This window comes from Dendroctonus ponderosae, unplaced genomic scaffold, assembly GCF_020466585.1.
Source record: "Dendroctonus ponderosae isolate FM_Combo_2020 unplaced genomic scaffold, Dpon_F_20191213v2 Dpon_F_20191213_423, whole genome shotgun sequence".
NCBI lineage: Eukaryota > Metazoa > Arthropoda > Insecta > Coleoptera > Curculionidae > Dendroctonus > Dendroctonus ponderosae.
The window spans coordinates 1-18,329 of NW_026018636.1; the positions used below are offsets into that span (position 1 = coordinate 1).

The 18,329-nt window shown below is 33.3% G+C and overlaps 6 protein-coding genes across 8 annotated transcripts; 3 read left to right on the plus strand and 3 right to left on the minus strand.

Annotated features, from left to right (window-relative positions):
- Nucleotides 1-1,121: 1,121 nt before the first annotated feature.
- On the plus strand, nucleotides 1,122-3,702 carry LOC125502300 (thiamin pyrophosphokinase 1-like). 2 transcript variants are annotated; one of them, XM_048666240.1, is made up of 5 exons: nucleotides 1,122-1,284; nucleotides 2,172-2,339; nucleotides 2,432-2,682; nucleotides 2,838-3,102; nucleotides 3,160-3,702. In XM_048666240.1, the coding sequence occupies exons 2-5, from the start codon at nucleotides 2,189-2,191 to the stop codon at nucleotides 3,282-3,284; spliced, it is 792 nt and encodes a 263-aa protein (XP_048522197.1). In that variant the 5' UTR covers nucleotides 1,122-1,284; nucleotides 2,172-2,188; the 3' UTR covers nucleotides 3,285-3,702. The 2 variants fall into 2 exon arrangements, with proteins under 2 accessions (XP_048522197.1, XP_048522198.1); XM_048666241.1 differs by lacking the exon at nucleotides 1,122-1,284 and adding an exon at nucleotides 1,288-1,590.
- A 314-nt stretch (nucleotides 3,703-4,016) lies between these two features.
- Nucleotides 4,017-8,942, minus strand: LOC125504371. The gene is made up of 4 exons (XM_048666237.1): nucleotides 7,759-8,942; nucleotides 5,918-6,063; nucleotides 4,762-4,943; nucleotides 4,017-4,683 (listed from the first exon to the last, which is right to left on the minus strand). The coding sequence occupies exons 1-4, from the start codon at nucleotides 8,697-8,699 to the stop codon at nucleotides 4,528-4,530; spliced, it is 1,425 nt and encodes a 474-aa protein (XP_048522194.1). The 5' UTR covers nucleotides 8,700-8,942; the 3' UTR covers nucleotides 4,017-4,527.
- A 687-nt stretch (nucleotides 8,943-9,629) lies between these two features.
- Nucleotides 9,630-10,729, minus strand: LOC109546169 (SRR1-like protein). Of its 2 annotated transcripts, XM_048666239.1 has the most exons (3): nucleotides 10,411-10,717; nucleotides 10,287-10,360; nucleotides 9,630-10,232 (listed from the first exon to the last, which is right to left on the minus strand). In XM_048666239.1, exons 1-3 carry the CDS (start codon nucleotides 10,530-10,532, stop codon nucleotides 9,670-9,672), a joined length of 759 nt encoding a protein of 252 aa, XP_048522196.1. In that variant the 5' UTR covers nucleotides 10,533-10,717; the 3' UTR covers nucleotides 9,630-9,669. The 2 variants fall into 2 exon arrangements, with proteins under 2 accessions (XP_048522196.1, XP_019772573.1); XM_019917014.2 differs by having other exon boundaries at nucleotides 9,630-10,360; nucleotides 10,411-10,729.
- A 215-nt stretch (nucleotides 10,730-10,944) lies between these two features.
- Nucleotides 10,945-13,107, plus strand: LOC109546183 (CAAX prenyl protease 1 homolog). Its single transcript, XM_019917041.2, has 2 exons — nucleotides 10,945-11,170; nucleotides 11,612-13,107. The coding sequence occupies exons 1-2, from the start codon at nucleotides 11,060-11,062 to the stop codon at nucleotides 12,821-12,823; spliced, it is 1,323 nt and encodes a 440-aa protein (XP_019772600.1). The 5' UTR covers nucleotides 10,945-11,059; the 3' UTR covers nucleotides 12,824-13,107.
- A 727-nt stretch (nucleotides 13,108-13,834) lies between these two features.
- Nucleotides 13,835-15,609, minus strand: LOC109546184 (ATP synthase subunit O, mitochondrial). The gene is made up of 4 exons (XM_019917042.2): nucleotides 15,433-15,609; nucleotides 15,079-15,293; nucleotides 14,286-14,445; nucleotides 13,835-14,225 (listed from the first exon to the last, which is right to left on the minus strand). Exons 1-4 carry the CDS (start codon nucleotides 15,454-15,456, stop codon nucleotides 13,998-14,000), a joined length of 627 nt encoding a protein of 208 aa, XP_019772601.1. The 5' UTR covers nucleotides 15,457-15,609; the 3' UTR covers nucleotides 13,835-13,997.
- A 93-nt stretch (nucleotides 15,610-15,702) lies between these two features.
- LOC125504372 (cullin-5-like) lies at nucleotides 15,703-17,890 on the plus strand. The gene is made up of 4 exons (XM_048666238.1): nucleotides 15,703-16,072; nucleotides 16,120-16,430; nucleotides 16,602-16,828; nucleotides 17,490-17,890. Exons 1-4 carry the CDS (start codon nucleotides 16,049-16,051, stop codon nucleotides 17,762-17,764), a joined length of 837 nt encoding a protein of 278 aa, XP_048522195.1. The 5' UTR covers nucleotides 15,703-16,048; the 3' UTR covers nucleotides 17,765-17,890.
- The last annotated feature ends 439 nt before the right edge of the window (nucleotides 17,891-18,329 follow it).

Consider the following 18,329-nt stretch of genomic DNA (forward strand, 5'->3'; position numbering starts at 1 on the left):
AAACTGGTTTTGCTGACATTACACAGTTTAAGCAGGTTTTTGGCAGAGGCAAATAATCTTTCCTTTTCGCTTTTCCTTGTCTTTGGTAGTTCCGGGTCTCAGCAGTCAATTAAGTATAGATTTATTAATTAATAATATCTAGATTTTAATGTAAAAATGTAAAACAATAGTAAAAACCATATTTTAACTCTATTTATGAGTGTTATGGCATTGTTCTGCTCACTTTTGCAAATAAGCCTTTCAAAACTTGAAATGTGTAACAATGTCGAACTTGCATAAAGTTGACCTTCATTGAAGCAACTTTAAATGGTAAAAAATGAAAAACCGCCTCTCAATTAAATTTTTGAATTTATAATTGAGGCCGTATTGCGCAATTTATGATAGTTTTGAGACGGGCTACATCTCTACCGTCCTATCGACTTTTTCATTTAACATAAAGCTGTCATATGTAGACGTACACATTCTTGTAAAAAATAAAAACTTGTGGCGAACTTTATCTGCTACTTCTCAAATAGCAGCTCCAACATAAACGCCAGTTATATCTCACTCACCAAGATATGCGGCATTCCGATTCAAATAGAACTTCCAATCTATTTACTGTATCTGGCGTCTAAGGCAGGGCCTACATAAGGCTTACTGACGAGTCGAATAGGTAGGCCCGAAACAAAACGCATGGTGCTTCAACGCGCGCCATAAACTGATGTTGTGAAGTGAGGGTCTGAAGTGAATCTGAATAACAGCTAATTACCGTGTAAAACTCATGTAAAGATAGATATTACAGTTTAGATAATTACTTTCACTCGATTGCAATCGTTCTATTCAGTCGAAACACTGTAAGTTCGATTTAATTAAAATTTAGCGAAATAAATTCATTTTACGAATACTTACAATGGTCAGTAATATTAATCAGAGTGCATAATCTCATCATATAAATTTTATATAAGATAAGAAACTATCTCTGTTGAGACCAACTGTCTTATTTAATTATTGCATTTCGATGAAAGTTAGCAAAATAAAATTTATTTCATATTTTAAACGTTCGCATACAAAAGAAATACGTCATCAAATAAGTGCTTATCCTTCATATCGACAACCACAAAAGCCGATACGATATCACTACGATCACAGACTACATACTATTGACTACGATATTTGCAGGATAATGTTGATAGGTATTAACCTCAAAAAATGTAGATATTTTTTTAGCTTTAAATAAATAATTAACTTATTTACTGTACGTAACTTGTTCAGTCAAATGTTGGATACCGTTCTACCCACTTATAGGTAAGTGGTAAAGTGTACTTAAATTTAATTATCGTTCTCTTTCATTTACCGTTATTTGATTATTATTTGGTTTTCAGTCCTTATATAATGTATTCTCGAAGTTCTTAAGCCACTCCGGGGCTTGTTTTACCATTAGAATCACAGTCATTTTGTTGTAAATTGTGTTAGAATCATGTGGGCCAATCCAATCTCCATATATTGGAATTGAGACATAAGTACCTGCCATAGACCCGATTGAAACATTTCGTCATCTTTCGGTCACTTATTCGTTAATGGGAACTACTGAGGGGGTGACTACACGAAAAGGTTGTACTATTTGTTAAGTAAAAATGCGTGCTTATTTGCCCTTTCTCGGCGTTCTGGTAGAAAATAGAAACGCCGATAAACTAGTAAGATTCAGACAATTTACACACCCGAGAATCTTAACAATTACCACCACTAAGCTTTCTGTAAACAGCGTTCATACGTACTTTGCTCAGTCCGATCTTTGTCGATATGAAGTAATTCAGTGGGACAGGAAAAACTGGGCAATGCAACATGGCTATAATTTTAAAAAACCACCTCTTCAGATTCCTACCCCAAAGTCGGAAGTTTGAAAGATTTAGTTCCTTCTGTGAGACATGTACCTGAAGAATAATGAACGAAATCTAAAATATTCGCCAGGGCTTCATTCTAAAGTTTCATCTCAATTAACAAGATAAAACTTGAATTTTAAGCGAATTTATTTCTTTCGTCATAGTTAAACTGTTATACTGTGCAGCATGCTATTATTTTCTTTCGATTTCCTTCTCCTATGCATTTATATCCACAACGTTTCTACTAAAAAATATTTTTCGACCATAAAATACAATAAGTATTCCGTATGTAACTGAAATGAATTCTTCCAGCCACCTGAAAAATTAGGATGAGCACAACTGAAAATGATTGCAAGACATGGACACCCTGTGAAGATGTTCTCGAAAATTTTGCAAACCGTATATACGCAATAGTTATTCTAAACTGCCGAATCAACTTAAATATAGATCACAGGCAGATACTTAATTTATGGTCACATGGTAAGTGATAATAATTCATGGATAACGAATTGCAAAATCTCTTCGACATAGTTAACGTGTTAGAGTGTGGAACAGTTAAAAAATTATTTCAGCAAAATTAAGAGTAACCGTGGACGGAGGCACTGAAAAATGGCTAAACTGGTTGCAGGCTCATGAATCTGACGAGTACGTTAGTATCGCCCCAGATTTAATAACTGGGGACTTGGACTCAGTTTCATTAGATGTGCTCGAATATTTCAAACAAAGAAACTCCCAAGTGATCCACACACCGGACCAAAATGAAACTGACTACACGAAAGCCTTGAGGGAAGTCCAAAAGTATTGTAGCGAAAAAGAAATGAACGTGAGTGTTATTATTTATCTATATATCAATGACGAACTCTTTCTGTCTTAAATACATGTATTTGTAGAAACTGGTGCTTTGTTTAAGATGCTCTTTACTAAATTTCATATATTTTTAGTATCAATTAAGGATACATGAAACGAACATTTTTTCAGATAGACTCCGTATTTGTGTTGGCTGACACATCAGGCCGGTTTGACCAAATAATCGCCAATATAAACACGTTATTTAAAGCTGCTGTATTCATGAAAGATACAAAAATCTATCAGATAGCTTCAAATTCAATAACATTTTTATTGCCTCCTGGAAATCACAGAATTAGTATTCCAGAAAGTTTAAGAGAAAAACAGGAATGGTGCGCTCTAATGCCATTGGGAGCACCATGTATGGCTACTTCTAAGGGCTTAAAGTGGAATTTAGGTAAAATTGATTCATTTTAAAAAATTGCTATCTGGCACTTCGTAAAGTTTTTTTTAGATCAAACTAGATTAACATTTGGAGAGATGGTAAGTACCTCGAATACTTATGATGGAGACCCGTACGTAACAGTCACTACAGATGGATATATCACATGGTCAATGGGCATTGAGGCTATATTATAGTATTCGGAAAAAACAAACTCTCGGCTTTGTTACGGGTGTTTGTTGTTGTAAAGACAAATTTTTAGGGAACTGTTATATTGCGCTAAAGAGCATTTACATTTAGGATATTACATAAAAGAATTGATAATTTTATATGAATGTGTATTCAGAGGCAGGGGACCATGAATGCTGTATTTTGGTCAATTTTGTTGTGGATTAGGGAAACGCAAAGAAAGTCAACATTTTTCATTTGTGGTTTTTGATTTCTAATATCTTTAATTACATATAAAAGTTCGAGATTTTTCAGTTAAATTAGGACTTCAAATAAGTTCCAAAGTATACTTAATAATGCTGTACATTATACTGAAACTTATAAAATACTGTGATTTTTGGCATATTTTTAGCTACTAATTGTTGAAAATAAATTGTTTTTTACTTATGTCTGGGTTTTAATTTTGAACTATATTCTCTATAATATATATATATATCAGAAATTATTGCTGCCATTGGATCGTAGTCTTATTATTATTATAGAAGCATCTAAAAGCATTGAAAACAAATTGCAAATTAGATGCAATGCAGAAAATGCTATACAGTGCATCTGAAAATTATGGAGTCTATATAATTTTTATTAAAATGCCTGAAGAGTATCTCAAATTATTAATCCAAAGATTATACAGAATGCTTCGTTAGCAAGCAATAAATATAAAAATTAAACGGTTGCAACATAACTAGGAAAGGAAAACCCACATAAATATTTGTATTCCTATAATTTTAAACTTAAATTCAACAGATATATCACAAAGAGGAGCATCATATACAACAACCAAAAAAAGCATTCTATAGAACTGTAATCAAGCGCAAAAACTTGAATTATGTGATCGAAATATATTTGAAAATCAACTTTCTTTATTGCTGCTTATCATTAGTAAGTCGCTATGTGCTGTGCACTGTGCAGAAATATATCAAATTGATAATGGTAATACTTGAAAAAGCCTTCTGTGGGTGATATGATTTCGACTTAATATCACAAAAATCAGATTATCTAGGATGGAAAAATAAAATACTCACCTCTACAATTTTGAGCAGTAGAATTTTTCTTCTTATCTTGAAGTTTAAATATCCGACCATAGCAAAATGATACGGCTATTCGTAAGAAACATTTTGCGTGTAGCATTCAATCTGAACAAAGAGTTAAACTGACCTGAACATGATACAAATGGACATAAATATTAATTCAGCCATAATATTTTGATCTGGTGGATCAATAAATTATATTACTAGGAGGATTTTTAGTACATGACGAAGAAATTGCTTCTTCAAGGTTAGTGTCAAGTTTGTGGTAGTTGGCAGAATTTGGTCTTCTACCAGATCTTCCATTTCTTTTGCCTCTTTTTCCTTCGAGAAGAAGAGCAAGAATCTGAAAGAAGGCACTTTAAATAAAACATATTTGTCCTATAAAAAAGTTAAACAGGCTAACAACATAATTGAAACGAACCTTATGTCTATTGTGATATCCTACATATCCAACTATAACCAGGCACATAGTCACAGAGAAATAAGAGAAGAAATAGGAATCTCCATCCATGCCGTCTTCTACAGGGTTCATATTGATTATAAGCTCATCATCGAGAGTGTTAGGCTTTCCTTTAGATGATATAGTAGATGACTGTTTTAACGCTGTGAAAGTAATTAAAGCATAAAAGTTTTTACTAATAACAAGTTCCTTTGTAGATTAGAGTTTTATGAATAAAACTAAGTTTCTCCACACGAAAATGTTTAGAGAATTATAAATGTTTTAGCACTATGATAATCAATTAATACATTATATAAATTGTTGAAAACAAAAATTCATCTAAACTTATATTGATATTAAATTGTATTCGTTTGCATGATATTACGTAATGATAGGCTGTAATTCCGAGGGTGGAGTCCCGAAGTAAATTCAAACCCAAAAATTGGTAAATATAAAGATATTTGCTGGAAAAGGTGGTATTCAAAGAGGGTAATCTAGTCAGTGTTAAGTTGGTGTCTAATTGCAATACTGTGTAAGTAAGCCAAATTTCAAAACAATCGAAAAATTGAGACTTTTTCAGCTTTGACCTGATATGGTTTGCAAAAAAGACTTTCTCAAATAATTACATGTTGAGGACTCTAAATTTCAAATCACTTATTTAAATTTTAAAATGAAAACGTTTTAATTCGATAAACTTCCTAATATTATGTGTATCGTTTCAGATTTTCTACACCGTAAAACACGTCCGAAATATGGTGCTATAAATAAGATGTTTACATCATTCAATTGAATACATTATTCTGAAGATAATAAACGTTTTGGATTAAATGATTTGGGAGAACAATTGTATATTTCACGTAATAAAATCATGGTTTTATTGTTTCCAGTATTTGGCTCCTTTGTTGTTGGCGAAGAACTTGAGTTTTAAAATTCCGCATTAATGTGTTTCTACATCAATGTAATAAACTCTAAAAACTATTCAAATAATGTCTAACCAAAGCAATATTTGAAGAAATTAGCAAGCCAAGAATAATGGAGATTTAAATAAGTTTGGGAATAGCCATCGATGTGAAAAAATATTAACATTTTGATAGGTTYTGCTGKTTAATCTAGAACAGAATTTTAAAATCAAACTCACTGGATTTTGCTTTTCCTAAATCAACATCAGATTCTGCAGGAAAACCATTTTCATCTGGCTGCTCACCTTGGTCTTTGTCATCATCTTTAGTATCACTATCACCTGGTGCTACTTCATCACTAACATCGACTGCTACTCCGACATCACTTTAAAAAAATTTAAAATATTTTATTGATAATGATGAAACATGATCTAATTTAGTGTTTATTTTTTTCAGATTTTTCCTTGTAGTTTTTAGTTAAAGTTGTTCACACTAAACTCACTAAGGGGTTGCTTAAAAAAATTGTATACAAGGTCACAAATACTCAAGTTCTCTATGAAGCTGAATTTTCTTATCACGGATGCCATGCTTTTGGAGAGTGTTTGGGCCACTGGCTTGGCTTATAGTGACTCAGCTTTAAATCATGCCATTATTTAATTACAGAAGAAAACATGATATTAAAAAAACTAAGTTTTTTATTGCTACAATATTTACAATCTGTAGTTTGAAAATATATTAAAATGGTTTATAAAAATATACAAATAAGTTTTTACTAAAACATTTGATTTATTATTCATATTACTTTTAAAAAGTATTGATAATTTCACGGGGTTTTTATGCAATAAAATAATTTTCTGTTATTAACGTTAATGTTTGTCATAAATCTGAAAACATTCTGGAACAATTGAAGATAGGCATTGCATTGCACGTGAGATACGTATGACTAGATATTTGTGAAAACTACTAACTTTCACAATATACTTTGTGGGTGCTTCATTTAGCACTAAAAAATGGTTATAGCCACTGATATGACACACTCTGAATAAAAAGTTTAGGATAGAAAAAATGCGCAACTGAAAATGCCAATCGGCGTGTCCGATCGTCTTTTCCATCACGCCAGAATTTATTTAAATTCGATGAGTGTATCAGCTAGAGCAACCCTGTTCTTTAGTGCGTCGCAGTGCAATGTCGCAGTAACCATGAATTTTATATGAATGTGTCCTATGAAGGTTTTGGTGTATAAAAAAGGACGCATTTTAAGATTAGTTTCCAATACAGTACGGGATTTGATCAAAATAAACATTAAATTTTAATTTTTTAAATTTTAAGGATAAAACACCACCACATTTAGATACAAAAATTTATATCAGAAAACCCAGAACAATACATCAGAAAACCCCAAAAAAATTGGGGGGTTTTGTTTGAAATAAGCTAGTTATTGAGGATTAAAGACAATCCAACTTTGGAGGCTCAATGGGCGGTTTCTGGAGAACTTTTTATAAATTAAAATACGTGTAAGCACGTAGCTTATTAGATCCTCTTGGAGCTCCAGGAACCTAATATTCAAATTCGCAGTGATACGGTACCGTTTATGATTTCTGTGGAACCAGCAGATGTACAAATTTTTATTTATTTTCTGAAAATTTTAATGTAAATCCGAAAATGGAAAAAAACCCAATACTTTCGTATATTGAAATAATATTTTTAAAAGCGCACCTAGGGTACTTACTCAATTACCGAAAAAATTAAAGTAATATAATTTACTGTTTTAAGTTTAAGCTTTTTTATTGCAAACAAACATTCGTAAAAGATGTATTTTGTTGCAATATGCAAATAAAGCAGGCTTTTACTGGACATCTTCAATATTATATTATATTACTGAAGACATTTATAAATGGAACAACTACCTCCAAGAAAGAGTTTCACTCTTGGCGTTTAAATAAATAGGTAAGCCTTTAAAGACGTAAGTTGAAGCCAATTGAGATTTTAAACCGATCCTGAGAGAGTTTACAGTGGCACACACATAAACCTTAGTATGTTTATAAAAGCAAATTGTTTACTTAGATGTCAGGGTACTTACTTATTTTGAATATTCATATTCTGTTCACCTGGGTCTCCAACAGAATTATCTTCACTTTTCACATTCTGGTTTTCATCATCAGCTGCATTTTCTAACGAATTAGGCACAATGAGCTGCGGTTGAACAGCAGGTGCATTCTCTTCTGGTTTAGGTACAGGTTTTACATCAATGTTTGATTTATTAACTATGGGAGATTCCTGTGCTTTAACAACATTGTCTTTATTCGCCTCAGGCAATTTTGGTATTTCACTATCTACGGGACCGCGTACACTTTGGTTCAACGGTTTAAATGCGATCACTTTTATTGGTCCGGGAAGTGTTTCGTTTTTGTGTTGTGGTGCTGGAGAGGACCTAATGTTTCCATGCAACTGCATTCGATTACTATTTAATTCTTTCACATCAATTGACTTGAAAAAATATGCAAGCTTACAAATATCTGTAACTTCAGGTCCATTGCTTCCAACAATGCTGCATATTAACACACAATTAAATTTTTTCATTAAGTGTGAAACATTATTTGGAGTGCTTTCTAGGGCAGGTAATCCTGTTTCATCATTGCATACTTCTGATAAATCACACTTCATGTCGTTAGAGAGGGATATGAATCCTTTCAACTTCACTACTTCAAGGCTTTCTAAGTTTGACGAACAGAATTCCATAATACTTTCGTATAAAACTTTGCATCTGACATAGGGAAGTTCCTTCTTTGTGAGTTCTGTTGTAGCATTGATAGCCGTAAAATTTGAGCACTGATTATCAAACAAATCTTTCCAGTTCTTATATAGATCAGTTACTCCTAAACTGGGACACTTGCTGACCACAGCCTCATATAATGTATTCTGGGTTGTCTTGTTCTCTGATGGGGCACAAACACTGCGACTTGGTATAATTACGCACACTAGTATGCAAAAGATCCACGTTTGCAACATTTGTTTATACATTGTTATTTTTGTTTAAGGTTTGGTTGCCATAAATAACTATTGCCACACGCTCAGGATCTTAGATCTTACTAAAGTAAGTGGTGTTGGAGTATTCGCAGCACAGTTATACAGTTTGCGTTGATTTCTGTCGGTTTGTATCTAAATAAAGTTCACGTTATTGACCAAGATCCTATGGTTCAAAAAACAATTAAAATGAATTTGATTTGACGTTAGTATTGCCACTTTACCGGTGACAGCCGGTGATGCCATATATAAAGCTCGAAGCAATTAAATTAACTAAGGTAAGCGCGTATTTGTTCCCGTCGGACGGACGGATCGAATGATAATTAATATTTGCATTACTTTAAATTAAATAATCCTCATATGTACGATAAGTGTGTATCGTATGCAATTCATATTTATGTTATATACATGTTTATGTATATTTTATACACTATACATATTTATGTATATTTATTTTAATGTAACAGAGTACCTTGGAAAACATTCTTACCGAACTTTTGATCTAGTTTCGCACATATCTTAGTTTGTGATAAGAATTAATTAAATAATAAATATTTTTCTTATACTCCCTCAACACCCGCAGACAACACATTCAGACGAATCACGCCAATTTTGAAATATCGTATTTAAATCTCATGATTTTGCTAACTATATTTAGGACAAGATCTTGCCTTCAGATGACAAAAAGATCGACTTTTTTGTGATCTCCTAGTTCGAAGTTTTTAGACGTTGTCTCCATAAAATGTCCATGATAATCACGTCGATATGACGTGATTAAATTGGGGGGAGGGGGACTTTGCCGTACACATAGAGTAAGTAAAATAACTAAAGTAATATTTTACTTTCTCTATGGCCGTACATACCATGTCGTTTCTACGTGATTATCAACATCTGTCAACTGGGGAGCTTATTTAAAATAATAAACAGTTTCTTTTAAATTATACTTTGTATCGAGGTACTGTTTAGATTAAAATTCTAACTTATTTAAACTGTTTCTTATAATTTCCATATCACTATCCGAGTATTCAGGTTCTTCACAATCGTCCCAAAATTCATTTGTTAAAAGATTCAATTTATCAATAGGAAAACAGTGTATGGAAGTGTCGTTAAAAACATCGAAATATGTAAAACTATTGACAATGCCCAGTTCCAACACATTAGGCGAAATGTTATTGATATATTTCGCAGACTTTTTCAAAACCCTCTTAGAATTATCTTCAACCACCTTGTTTATACTATTTCCTATTATAATACATTTGCTAAGACGCAAACCCCAATTGCACCACAATAAGTTATTCATTAGCTGTTTGGGACAGTGAGGAAGGTAAAACAGGTATGTCTCAAGAGTGTCGACTTTAAATTTACCTTCGATGTTTCTTTCTAACCAGCCGATTTCAAAGTGTTTGAGAAGGGATAAATCGTTGTTATTAAACATGGGGTCGGTTACCAAAACTTCCACATTGAACAATGCCTTAAGGCACAATAGCAAAGCTAGCTGGTAACGGGGTACCATTAATTCGGATATTCTTCCTAAACCAAAGCAAATTATTTTTCTAATTTCTGGATCATTTAGCTGCTGCAAACCTTCCTTGAGTAGTGCGGATACAGACTGGAAAAAGTCGGTTGATTGCAACTCAGTTTTGGCTTCATTAATTCTCCTAAAACATATTTGTTTAAAAAACAAACATACACAAATGTGGCAATAAACCTAATATTTGAGTCTACATTGAAGACACTGCAGTCTTTGACGATAGCTAGCGGCTGCTTCTTCGCCTTGCCCCTACGTTTGTAACTAACTTTCGTAAAATCATTTTGGGACCTAAAGTTCATTGAAAATTTGGAAAAAATATTTGTAGGTTAGTTCATTTGACAAAATATAAACAACAATAAGAGATGGGAGTTGATAAACGTCGATATTACGAAAGGATAGTGTTCACTTGACATTTATAAAATTTATTCATTTAATTTAAATAATATTGCAATATTTATCTGAGTATGCTTATATCGACAACAATGAAAGGAACAGCGTGGGGACAGCGTTGCTAAGCGGTCGAATATTTTAATTTGTAAAGTAAATTTCGGTAAAAACAAAAAAATAGTCCAATTCAAACTTGACCTAATAAACTGTGTTTTGATGATAATGGACTAAAGATTCTCATTTTTTATTATTTATGTCGTTTCGATGAGAAGATGTAAATTATTTAGCAATTTTACTGTAGGCCATGCGAGAACCACTCCGTAAAGTATCGCTCAAAAATGTCAGTCGTCAGTCTTTATGTTAGGTTAAGTCGATTTTTAAATAGCGAGCTGGATTATCTATAAAAAGATTGAATTTTCCAGCTAGAAAACTGACCAATATGAGTTTACTATCTTTTATAGATAAGTTAGACGATCAATGTATTAGATATGTAATAATTCTTTTATTATGGGCAGATTATATCTGGGAAACTTATTTATCCATTCGACAGGTGAGTTCAAGATATGCTTTATTTTGTTTGGAGGTCTTGGAATTATCAGTAATAACCAGCAGCAATGCACAAAGCTTCAGTCATATATCCACTTTTGATCACTAACTTTATTCACCATTCTTTATCCAAAATTTTCTGCAATTATTTTTATGAAGCATTTTACCATCTAGCATAACAACATACAACATAGTTTATATCTGAAATTTTTCAAAATATTTTAATTGCTCAAGTTTGTCGAGTGGGCATATGCCTATAATCATTATAAACATCATAGCAGCTTGTCTCGTCCACTGCTGGACATAATTATTCGACTTAAGCCTCTCTTAACCCAAGCGATTTTGCTCCGGCTTGTGCATCTTGGATCCAATATTATTTTGAAATCGTCCGTCCAAAGACCAAAGCACTAAGTGCATGTTAATTAAAATAATCTATTCCTTACAGTTTGGTGTAGCCAAGTCGACAGTGCAAATCCCACATCAACTAAAAGATGTGATGAAAAACGACGAATATGAAAAAGCTAGGAACTACAGCATAGCCAAACTTAAATTTGGTTTTGTGAAACAATTCCATTCAATCATTATTAACACTGTAGTAATACATCAGGGAATTCTGGCTGAAATTTGGCGGTTTACCGAAGGAATCAATCCATTTATGGATGAAGTGTCAACCAGTTGCATTTGGCTAGTTCTTTTGCAACTAATGACCACATTGTTAGATTTGCCATTTACTATCTATTACAATTTCGTATTAGAAGAGGCATTTGGGTTCAACAAGCAAACAGCTGGATTCTTTGTTTGGGACAAGATCAAGCAATTTTTGGTCCTTCAAATAATCACTACAATGGTGGCATCGATTGTGATTGTGGTAGTTAAAAATGGTGGAGATTTCTTCTTCATATATCTCTGGGCGATAGTTGGAGTTCTCACTCTTGTCTTGTTAACAATATATCCTGCAGTTATTGCTCCGTTGTTTGATAAATACAATCGACTTGCTGAGGGCGAATTAAAATCAGACATTGAAGCATTAGCAGCCAGTCTTAAGTTTCCATTGACAGACTTGTATGTGGTTGAGGGCTCAAAAAGATCGTCTCACAGTAATGCATATTTCTATGGCTTATTTAAATCAAAGCGGATTGTTCTTTTTGATACCCTTCTCGCTAAAGATGATGGGAGTGGTTGCGACAACGATGAAATTTTGGCCGTGTTATCCCATGAGCTTGGCCATTGGAGTAGAAATCATAACATTAAAAACTTAGTCATTGGTCAAGTAAACTTATTTCTTCTTTTCACTGTTTTTGGTGTAACTTTCAAATATCCAAAGTTATACACCGCTTTAGGTTTTTACAGAAGTAAGCCAGTGCTTGTTGGTCTTTTTGTTGTTTTGCAGTACGTAATGATGCCCTACAACACAGTTTTATCATTCCTAATGACTGTATTGTCTCGAAAATTTGAATTTGAAGCTGACGACTTTGCTGTTCAACAAAATAAAGGTGTTGCATTAGAGAGATCGCTGCTTAAGCTTAACAAAGATAATTCCGGGTTTCCTGTCCACGATTGGCTGTATTCTGTTTGGCACTTTTCTCATCCTCCTTTACTACAGCGTATTGAAGCTCTGAGGGAAAGTGTTAAGAAATTCGAGTCCAAAGAAAAGTGAGTCATCACATCCACGAAAAGCACAATAATATCTGTGGTTGATTCTTGCATTTGTAGTCGTAAATAAAAAAAAATTAAGTTAACTAATGTTTCATTCTACACATGTGAATTACACTGGTGTAATTAATAAGTAGGTGTAATTTTTTTTCGAATGAAACATCCGTATTAGCGAAGAAATAATGTTTTTTTCGGTAACTTCAATCAGAAACTTTCAAGAATTGAAACTGATGATTTTTTTATTAGTGTAAGGTAAGCTTGTTTGTGTAAAATAAATCATGAAATTAAGTGGTGTCAGAGTTTTTTCTGTAGAAGTAAATCTGTTTCTCAGATTGATAAATTCCACTTTCACATTCCCTCGCTACACGTAGCACGTTAATTTTCTCACACGGCATATTACTTTTATTACGCTACTGGATCAGTAGTTTTGATTTTTGTTGCTTTCGAGTTTACAGTTATTTATACACAGTATGATGTAATAATTGGAACTATTTGTTACGTTAATTACCGAACTAAAAATGACGCATTTTCTAAATGCAGTACTATTCTCCATTTTAACTTAGTTTGTGAGTTTTATATAAGAAATTTGTAGGTATTTTTAATATAAAGTTAATATGAACAGGGGGTTAAAGTGCTTCGTTTCCGATCTACAGGTTGTGAAAGTTTACAAGACTTCTTCATAAGTTACCTCTTATTTTTTTCCAATACCTGTCGGTACCAACTCGGGCCAATCCAAAATAACAGATTTATTGAAATCAATCATCAGTCTTAGTTATATATCTATTCAATCGTAACCCATAAAGCAATCTGAGAATTGGATGTGAAATCGGAAAAAAGATGTAATTATTGTTAATATATTTTTGAGCCACCCATTATAAATGAATTTACCAGAAGAAAAAAAGCAACTAAAAATAAAAATCGAGGGGCAGGAAGGTTTATCAAAGACATTAAACTGTTAAATTTTCAAATACTTGTGGGAAAACATGCTGGACAGCTAAAAATAAAAATACTCTTATAATTGCTACTCTTGTATTTTCATACGAAACCATTATTTGACAAAAACCTGTAAGGTCCGTAACCATAAGCTGTTTTTATGGAATTAAGTAGCCAGTAAACAACACAAACTTCTATTTAGATATTGCATTATGTTCTAATTCGTGCTTACACCGTTGGTCGATTTAAACGGGGGCGCTGATAATTTCAGAATACTTCTTAATCTTACTGGCAACAGACATGTCTACATATCTATCACCAATAGAAACAAGCAAACCTCCAATAATGGAAGGATCAACTTTAGTAGTTAGCAAAATGGATTGACCAGATTTCAAGAAAGATTTCAACACTCCTTGAAGTTTGGTCTTCTGTTCGGCGTCCAGTTCTCTGGCGCTAGTCACCTCACAAACTACCTATAATTTAGTGGAAAACCGTAAGTATGTCGAACATAAGGCTAGTGTTAAACAACTTACCTCTCCTCTATGGGCTGCCATGATAGTTTTAAATGCGGTAATAACTCGATCCAACTTTATGAGACGACCGTTTTCGGCCAAAAGCTGAAGCAAATTGGCAGATTCGGGTTTAAGCGAAATTTTTGCAGATATTGCTTTTAGGGCTTCAGATTTCAATGACCTGAAACAAAGGACAAGGGCAATAATTTTGTGTAGTAGACAAACTATTCCAAAACCGTTTTGCAAAAAGTTAACACGGATGCATATCACACAAATTTATTCATCTCATTTTTCAAAAGTTCAGAGTAAAAAAATTAATGGATATTGCAAGCTTTTCTAAAGCACTCTGCATAGTTGAAAATTAACACCTGCAAAAACAACATAACTAAATCATTAAAAATGTAATAGAACAATTCGAGGGCAGTGAAGGCAGATTCCTCTCCATGTCCATGTAACTGTAATGCAAATAACACAGGACTAAAAAGAAATACAAAAAATATTCAATATCCCTATTCATTAATGAGTAGTTTATTAATCAGTACGAAACCAATAGTGAAAGAACGTAATTTAGTGTAATTATTATCATTTTATCGAATTAGTTGGAGTATGTTAGTCGAACATCAAATCACAGATCGCTCAAATACGTTACATTTTTTCCTTTTGAAGAAATTCGGCATTTCTTTGAATTAGATTTCCACTTGAAATTATTTGTATTCTGTTGTTTATAAAGCAATCTATGGCCTCGTTTTTGCGAGCCATTTATTGCTTCAAAAAGAACTTTGAAATTTTATATTTTCAAGTAAGTCGGTAATACCTTTTAATTGTTGGGTTCAGTATAAAGCTCTTGAATTTAGGATCAGTTTTCAAAGATGTCTCGAGCCCAATCAGATCCTTTTCAACACTGTCCAGGGTCTTCTTCTTGGTGGCTGCAGAATACAGGGCTGTTGCATACCGCCCTTCAATCCCAAATATTTGTACTGGAGGCTTGACCAACTGACTGGCTACTTGGCCAGTACTGAATTGCCTGATCTGGAAATAAGGACATTGGAAGTAAGCTCTATCTAAGTGATATAATGTTTTTAACCTACGGAATATTATGTAATAATTTACGATATGAATATGAGGCTGCTCGGGGTAAAATTGAGAAGTAATGCGGAAAATTACTTACGGATAGTACTTTTCGGCAAGCCATTTTAACAGAGCTTTGAATTGTTAGATGATTTATTACAATTTTTCAGAAAATTGGTCGGGATCAAAGTTTATGAACCCAAATAGCTGTCAAAATAGGGATTGTGAGGTTAGGTCAGAAGTTAAGCCACTGCTTCTGTGAGACAGTGTTGCCTATAAAATATTGATGTCGGCTAGATATCATTATACGTAAGAGAGACAGCCTCATGTGGTAAATGTAATGATTTAATAATAGTTGCCGATGCTCAACAATTTTAAGTGCTAATTGAATTTTTACGTCGTAAAATTGACAATTATTCTCTATACATCAATGTGGAAGAAGTTAAACAATATTTCTGACTGTGTTGTTAGTTTATGTTTTTTTCTAAAAACGTGGTGCACGGATGACAGAATGATCTGACAACCTCCTTGACCTGTGGTCAATTGTCAATTGCTGTCACCGCAGGGGATCGTTTTGTTTTTGTGAGCAATTTGCTAGCAGATAGGATTAAAAACTGGTTTTTAAACACTACAAGAAAATTATGACTAAAAAGCAACATAATTAAATCAAGTGAATACATATCAAAATCAATCAACTTTATCTGCCTCAGACCTACATGTATAACCTGAAAATGCTAAAGGTAAGGAGTCTCTTATGAATTTCTCACATTTAATAAAAAAGTTCCAGGGAAAAGGTCAGCTGAAATTTGAGGATAAGTGGGTTCATATGCGCCCCATTGTTTTGAAACTTCTGAAACAAGAAGCGGTGTCTCAAGCTGAGTGGCATGATCTGTTTTATGATGTACATTTGGTATGTCTTTGGGATGAAAAGGGGCCTGCAAAACTGAGGGATCACCTGCATGAAGACATAGTACAATTCATTAAGCAGGCTCAATCTAGAGTATTAGCTCAGAGAGAGGAGGAAGCATTGTTAAAAGCCTATATAGCTGAATGGAGGAAATTTTTTACACAATGCAACTATCTACCAACCCCTTTTCGGTAAGGCATAATTGAGCCATTTCCTAGATATTTATAGAGAACTCACTCTTTCGGGGTTAGTCCAATTACTTTAGTGAAACTTAAGCGTTTAAGCAAATCAAAACTACTTTCTTGTACTTCAGTAAGTACTACTCAAATCTCGAGTATTAATTTATTTGTTTTTGTTAATAGACAGCTTGAAAGCAGTCTTCAGGGCAAGACAACATCTGCCAGTTCCAGTATGCAAGGTAGCAACAACAAACCCAACAGCAGCGATGAGTGTATTGTTCGTAAATTGATGCTCGACAGTTGGAATGAAAGTATTTTTAGTGATATTAAACATAGATTGCAAGAAAGTGCTATGAAATTGGTGCATGCTGAAAGGAATGGAGAGGCTTTTGATTCCCAATTAGTTATAGGTGAGTAAACTGTTCATTTTCTATTTTAAGATAACTGTGAGTTAATCCTCCCAAATAACTGATGCACTTCCGTGACACTTTCCTTGTGTAATTATAATCCTAAACTGTGTATAGATTTTAGAGTGATTCAGAACCGGTTTTGGTCAATGGCCGAAAAATTAATCAAAAAAGCATTCTGGCTTCCACTAAAATATCTTAAGGTTTTCTACTGAAATATTACTAAGCACCTAAACGCATTCTTTGGTCTGAAAGCAAATCTGTTAAATAAATCGTTTGCCGCTTTTTCCAAAACCTTTTAGCGCATTCTGGCGTTGGCCTCATTGCCAAAACACATCGAGCGCACTAACAAAATGTCCAAAGTCCAGTGTTATATGTAGAATATTTTTGTTGGTACGATGGTACGTACATACATACAAAGCACAATTATTTCGCCTCTTTCGATGTCTGCAGTTTGGAAGAGGTGCATTTTGGGACTGTGTTGATAAGAACAAATAGGGGTTATTTAAACTTCTAAAATGCACCTTAAACAAATTTTTATTTAATTCGTGTATTTTCGACATGTTAGTTAGCTCCTTGAACTAATATTACTTATATCCTGCCCTGTAGCAAATAAATCGTTACTATTATCGCTAATATTAATATTCTCCATTCTATATCGTAGGCGTAAGAGAATCTTATGTAAATTTATGCTCCAATCCTGATGACAGATTAGAGATATATAGAGAAAATTTTGAAGCAGCTTATATTCAGAGTACAGAAATGTTTTATAAATTAAAAAGCAGTCAGTATTTGGCGGAAAATGGAGTACAAGCTTATATGAAGTATGCCGATGCTAAGCTTAAGGAGGAAGAGTCGAGAGCCCAAAGATACTTAGAAGGTAGGACAAATTATACTCTTTATGAAGATACTTGGCTGAACCTAAAAATTGGGGTCTGATCAGTTATGAGTTTCTTGCATATAGTGTTCGTAAAATCCAAGCAATTTGTTTGTGACCGGTTTCCGTTTTTGCCGGGAATATTTTGATAGATTGATTATTACAATTTCATTGGTCGCTGTACTTCATAATCGACTTTAATTGGTCATGTGGTTGGGTGCTTTATGTAGATTTATTTCCATTCCTAGAAACAACCTTATTTTTATCAGACCATGCCGTTGCATGGCGGGTATATTGAGTGCTTAATATACGCAGTATTTTAAGCTGCATTTTATTATTATTAGACAATAAAGATGGTATTTTGGCGGTTAATGTTAATGACGTCTCAAGTCCTGAAGACTCTAGTGATGAATAGGTAAGCGTACATTTTCCATTTCTAAATTTTTTTGCCACAATTACCTTGGTCATCTGTAATTAAAAAAATACATTTAATGAATAAATACACAATTAACTAAATATTTCAGATCAGTTAACTAAATTAAATAATTTATCTGTTTGCACGCTCATGTTTCACAAAGAAAACGTCGACTGTTTACCCACATTCAGTTTTAATGCGGGTTCAAGTAG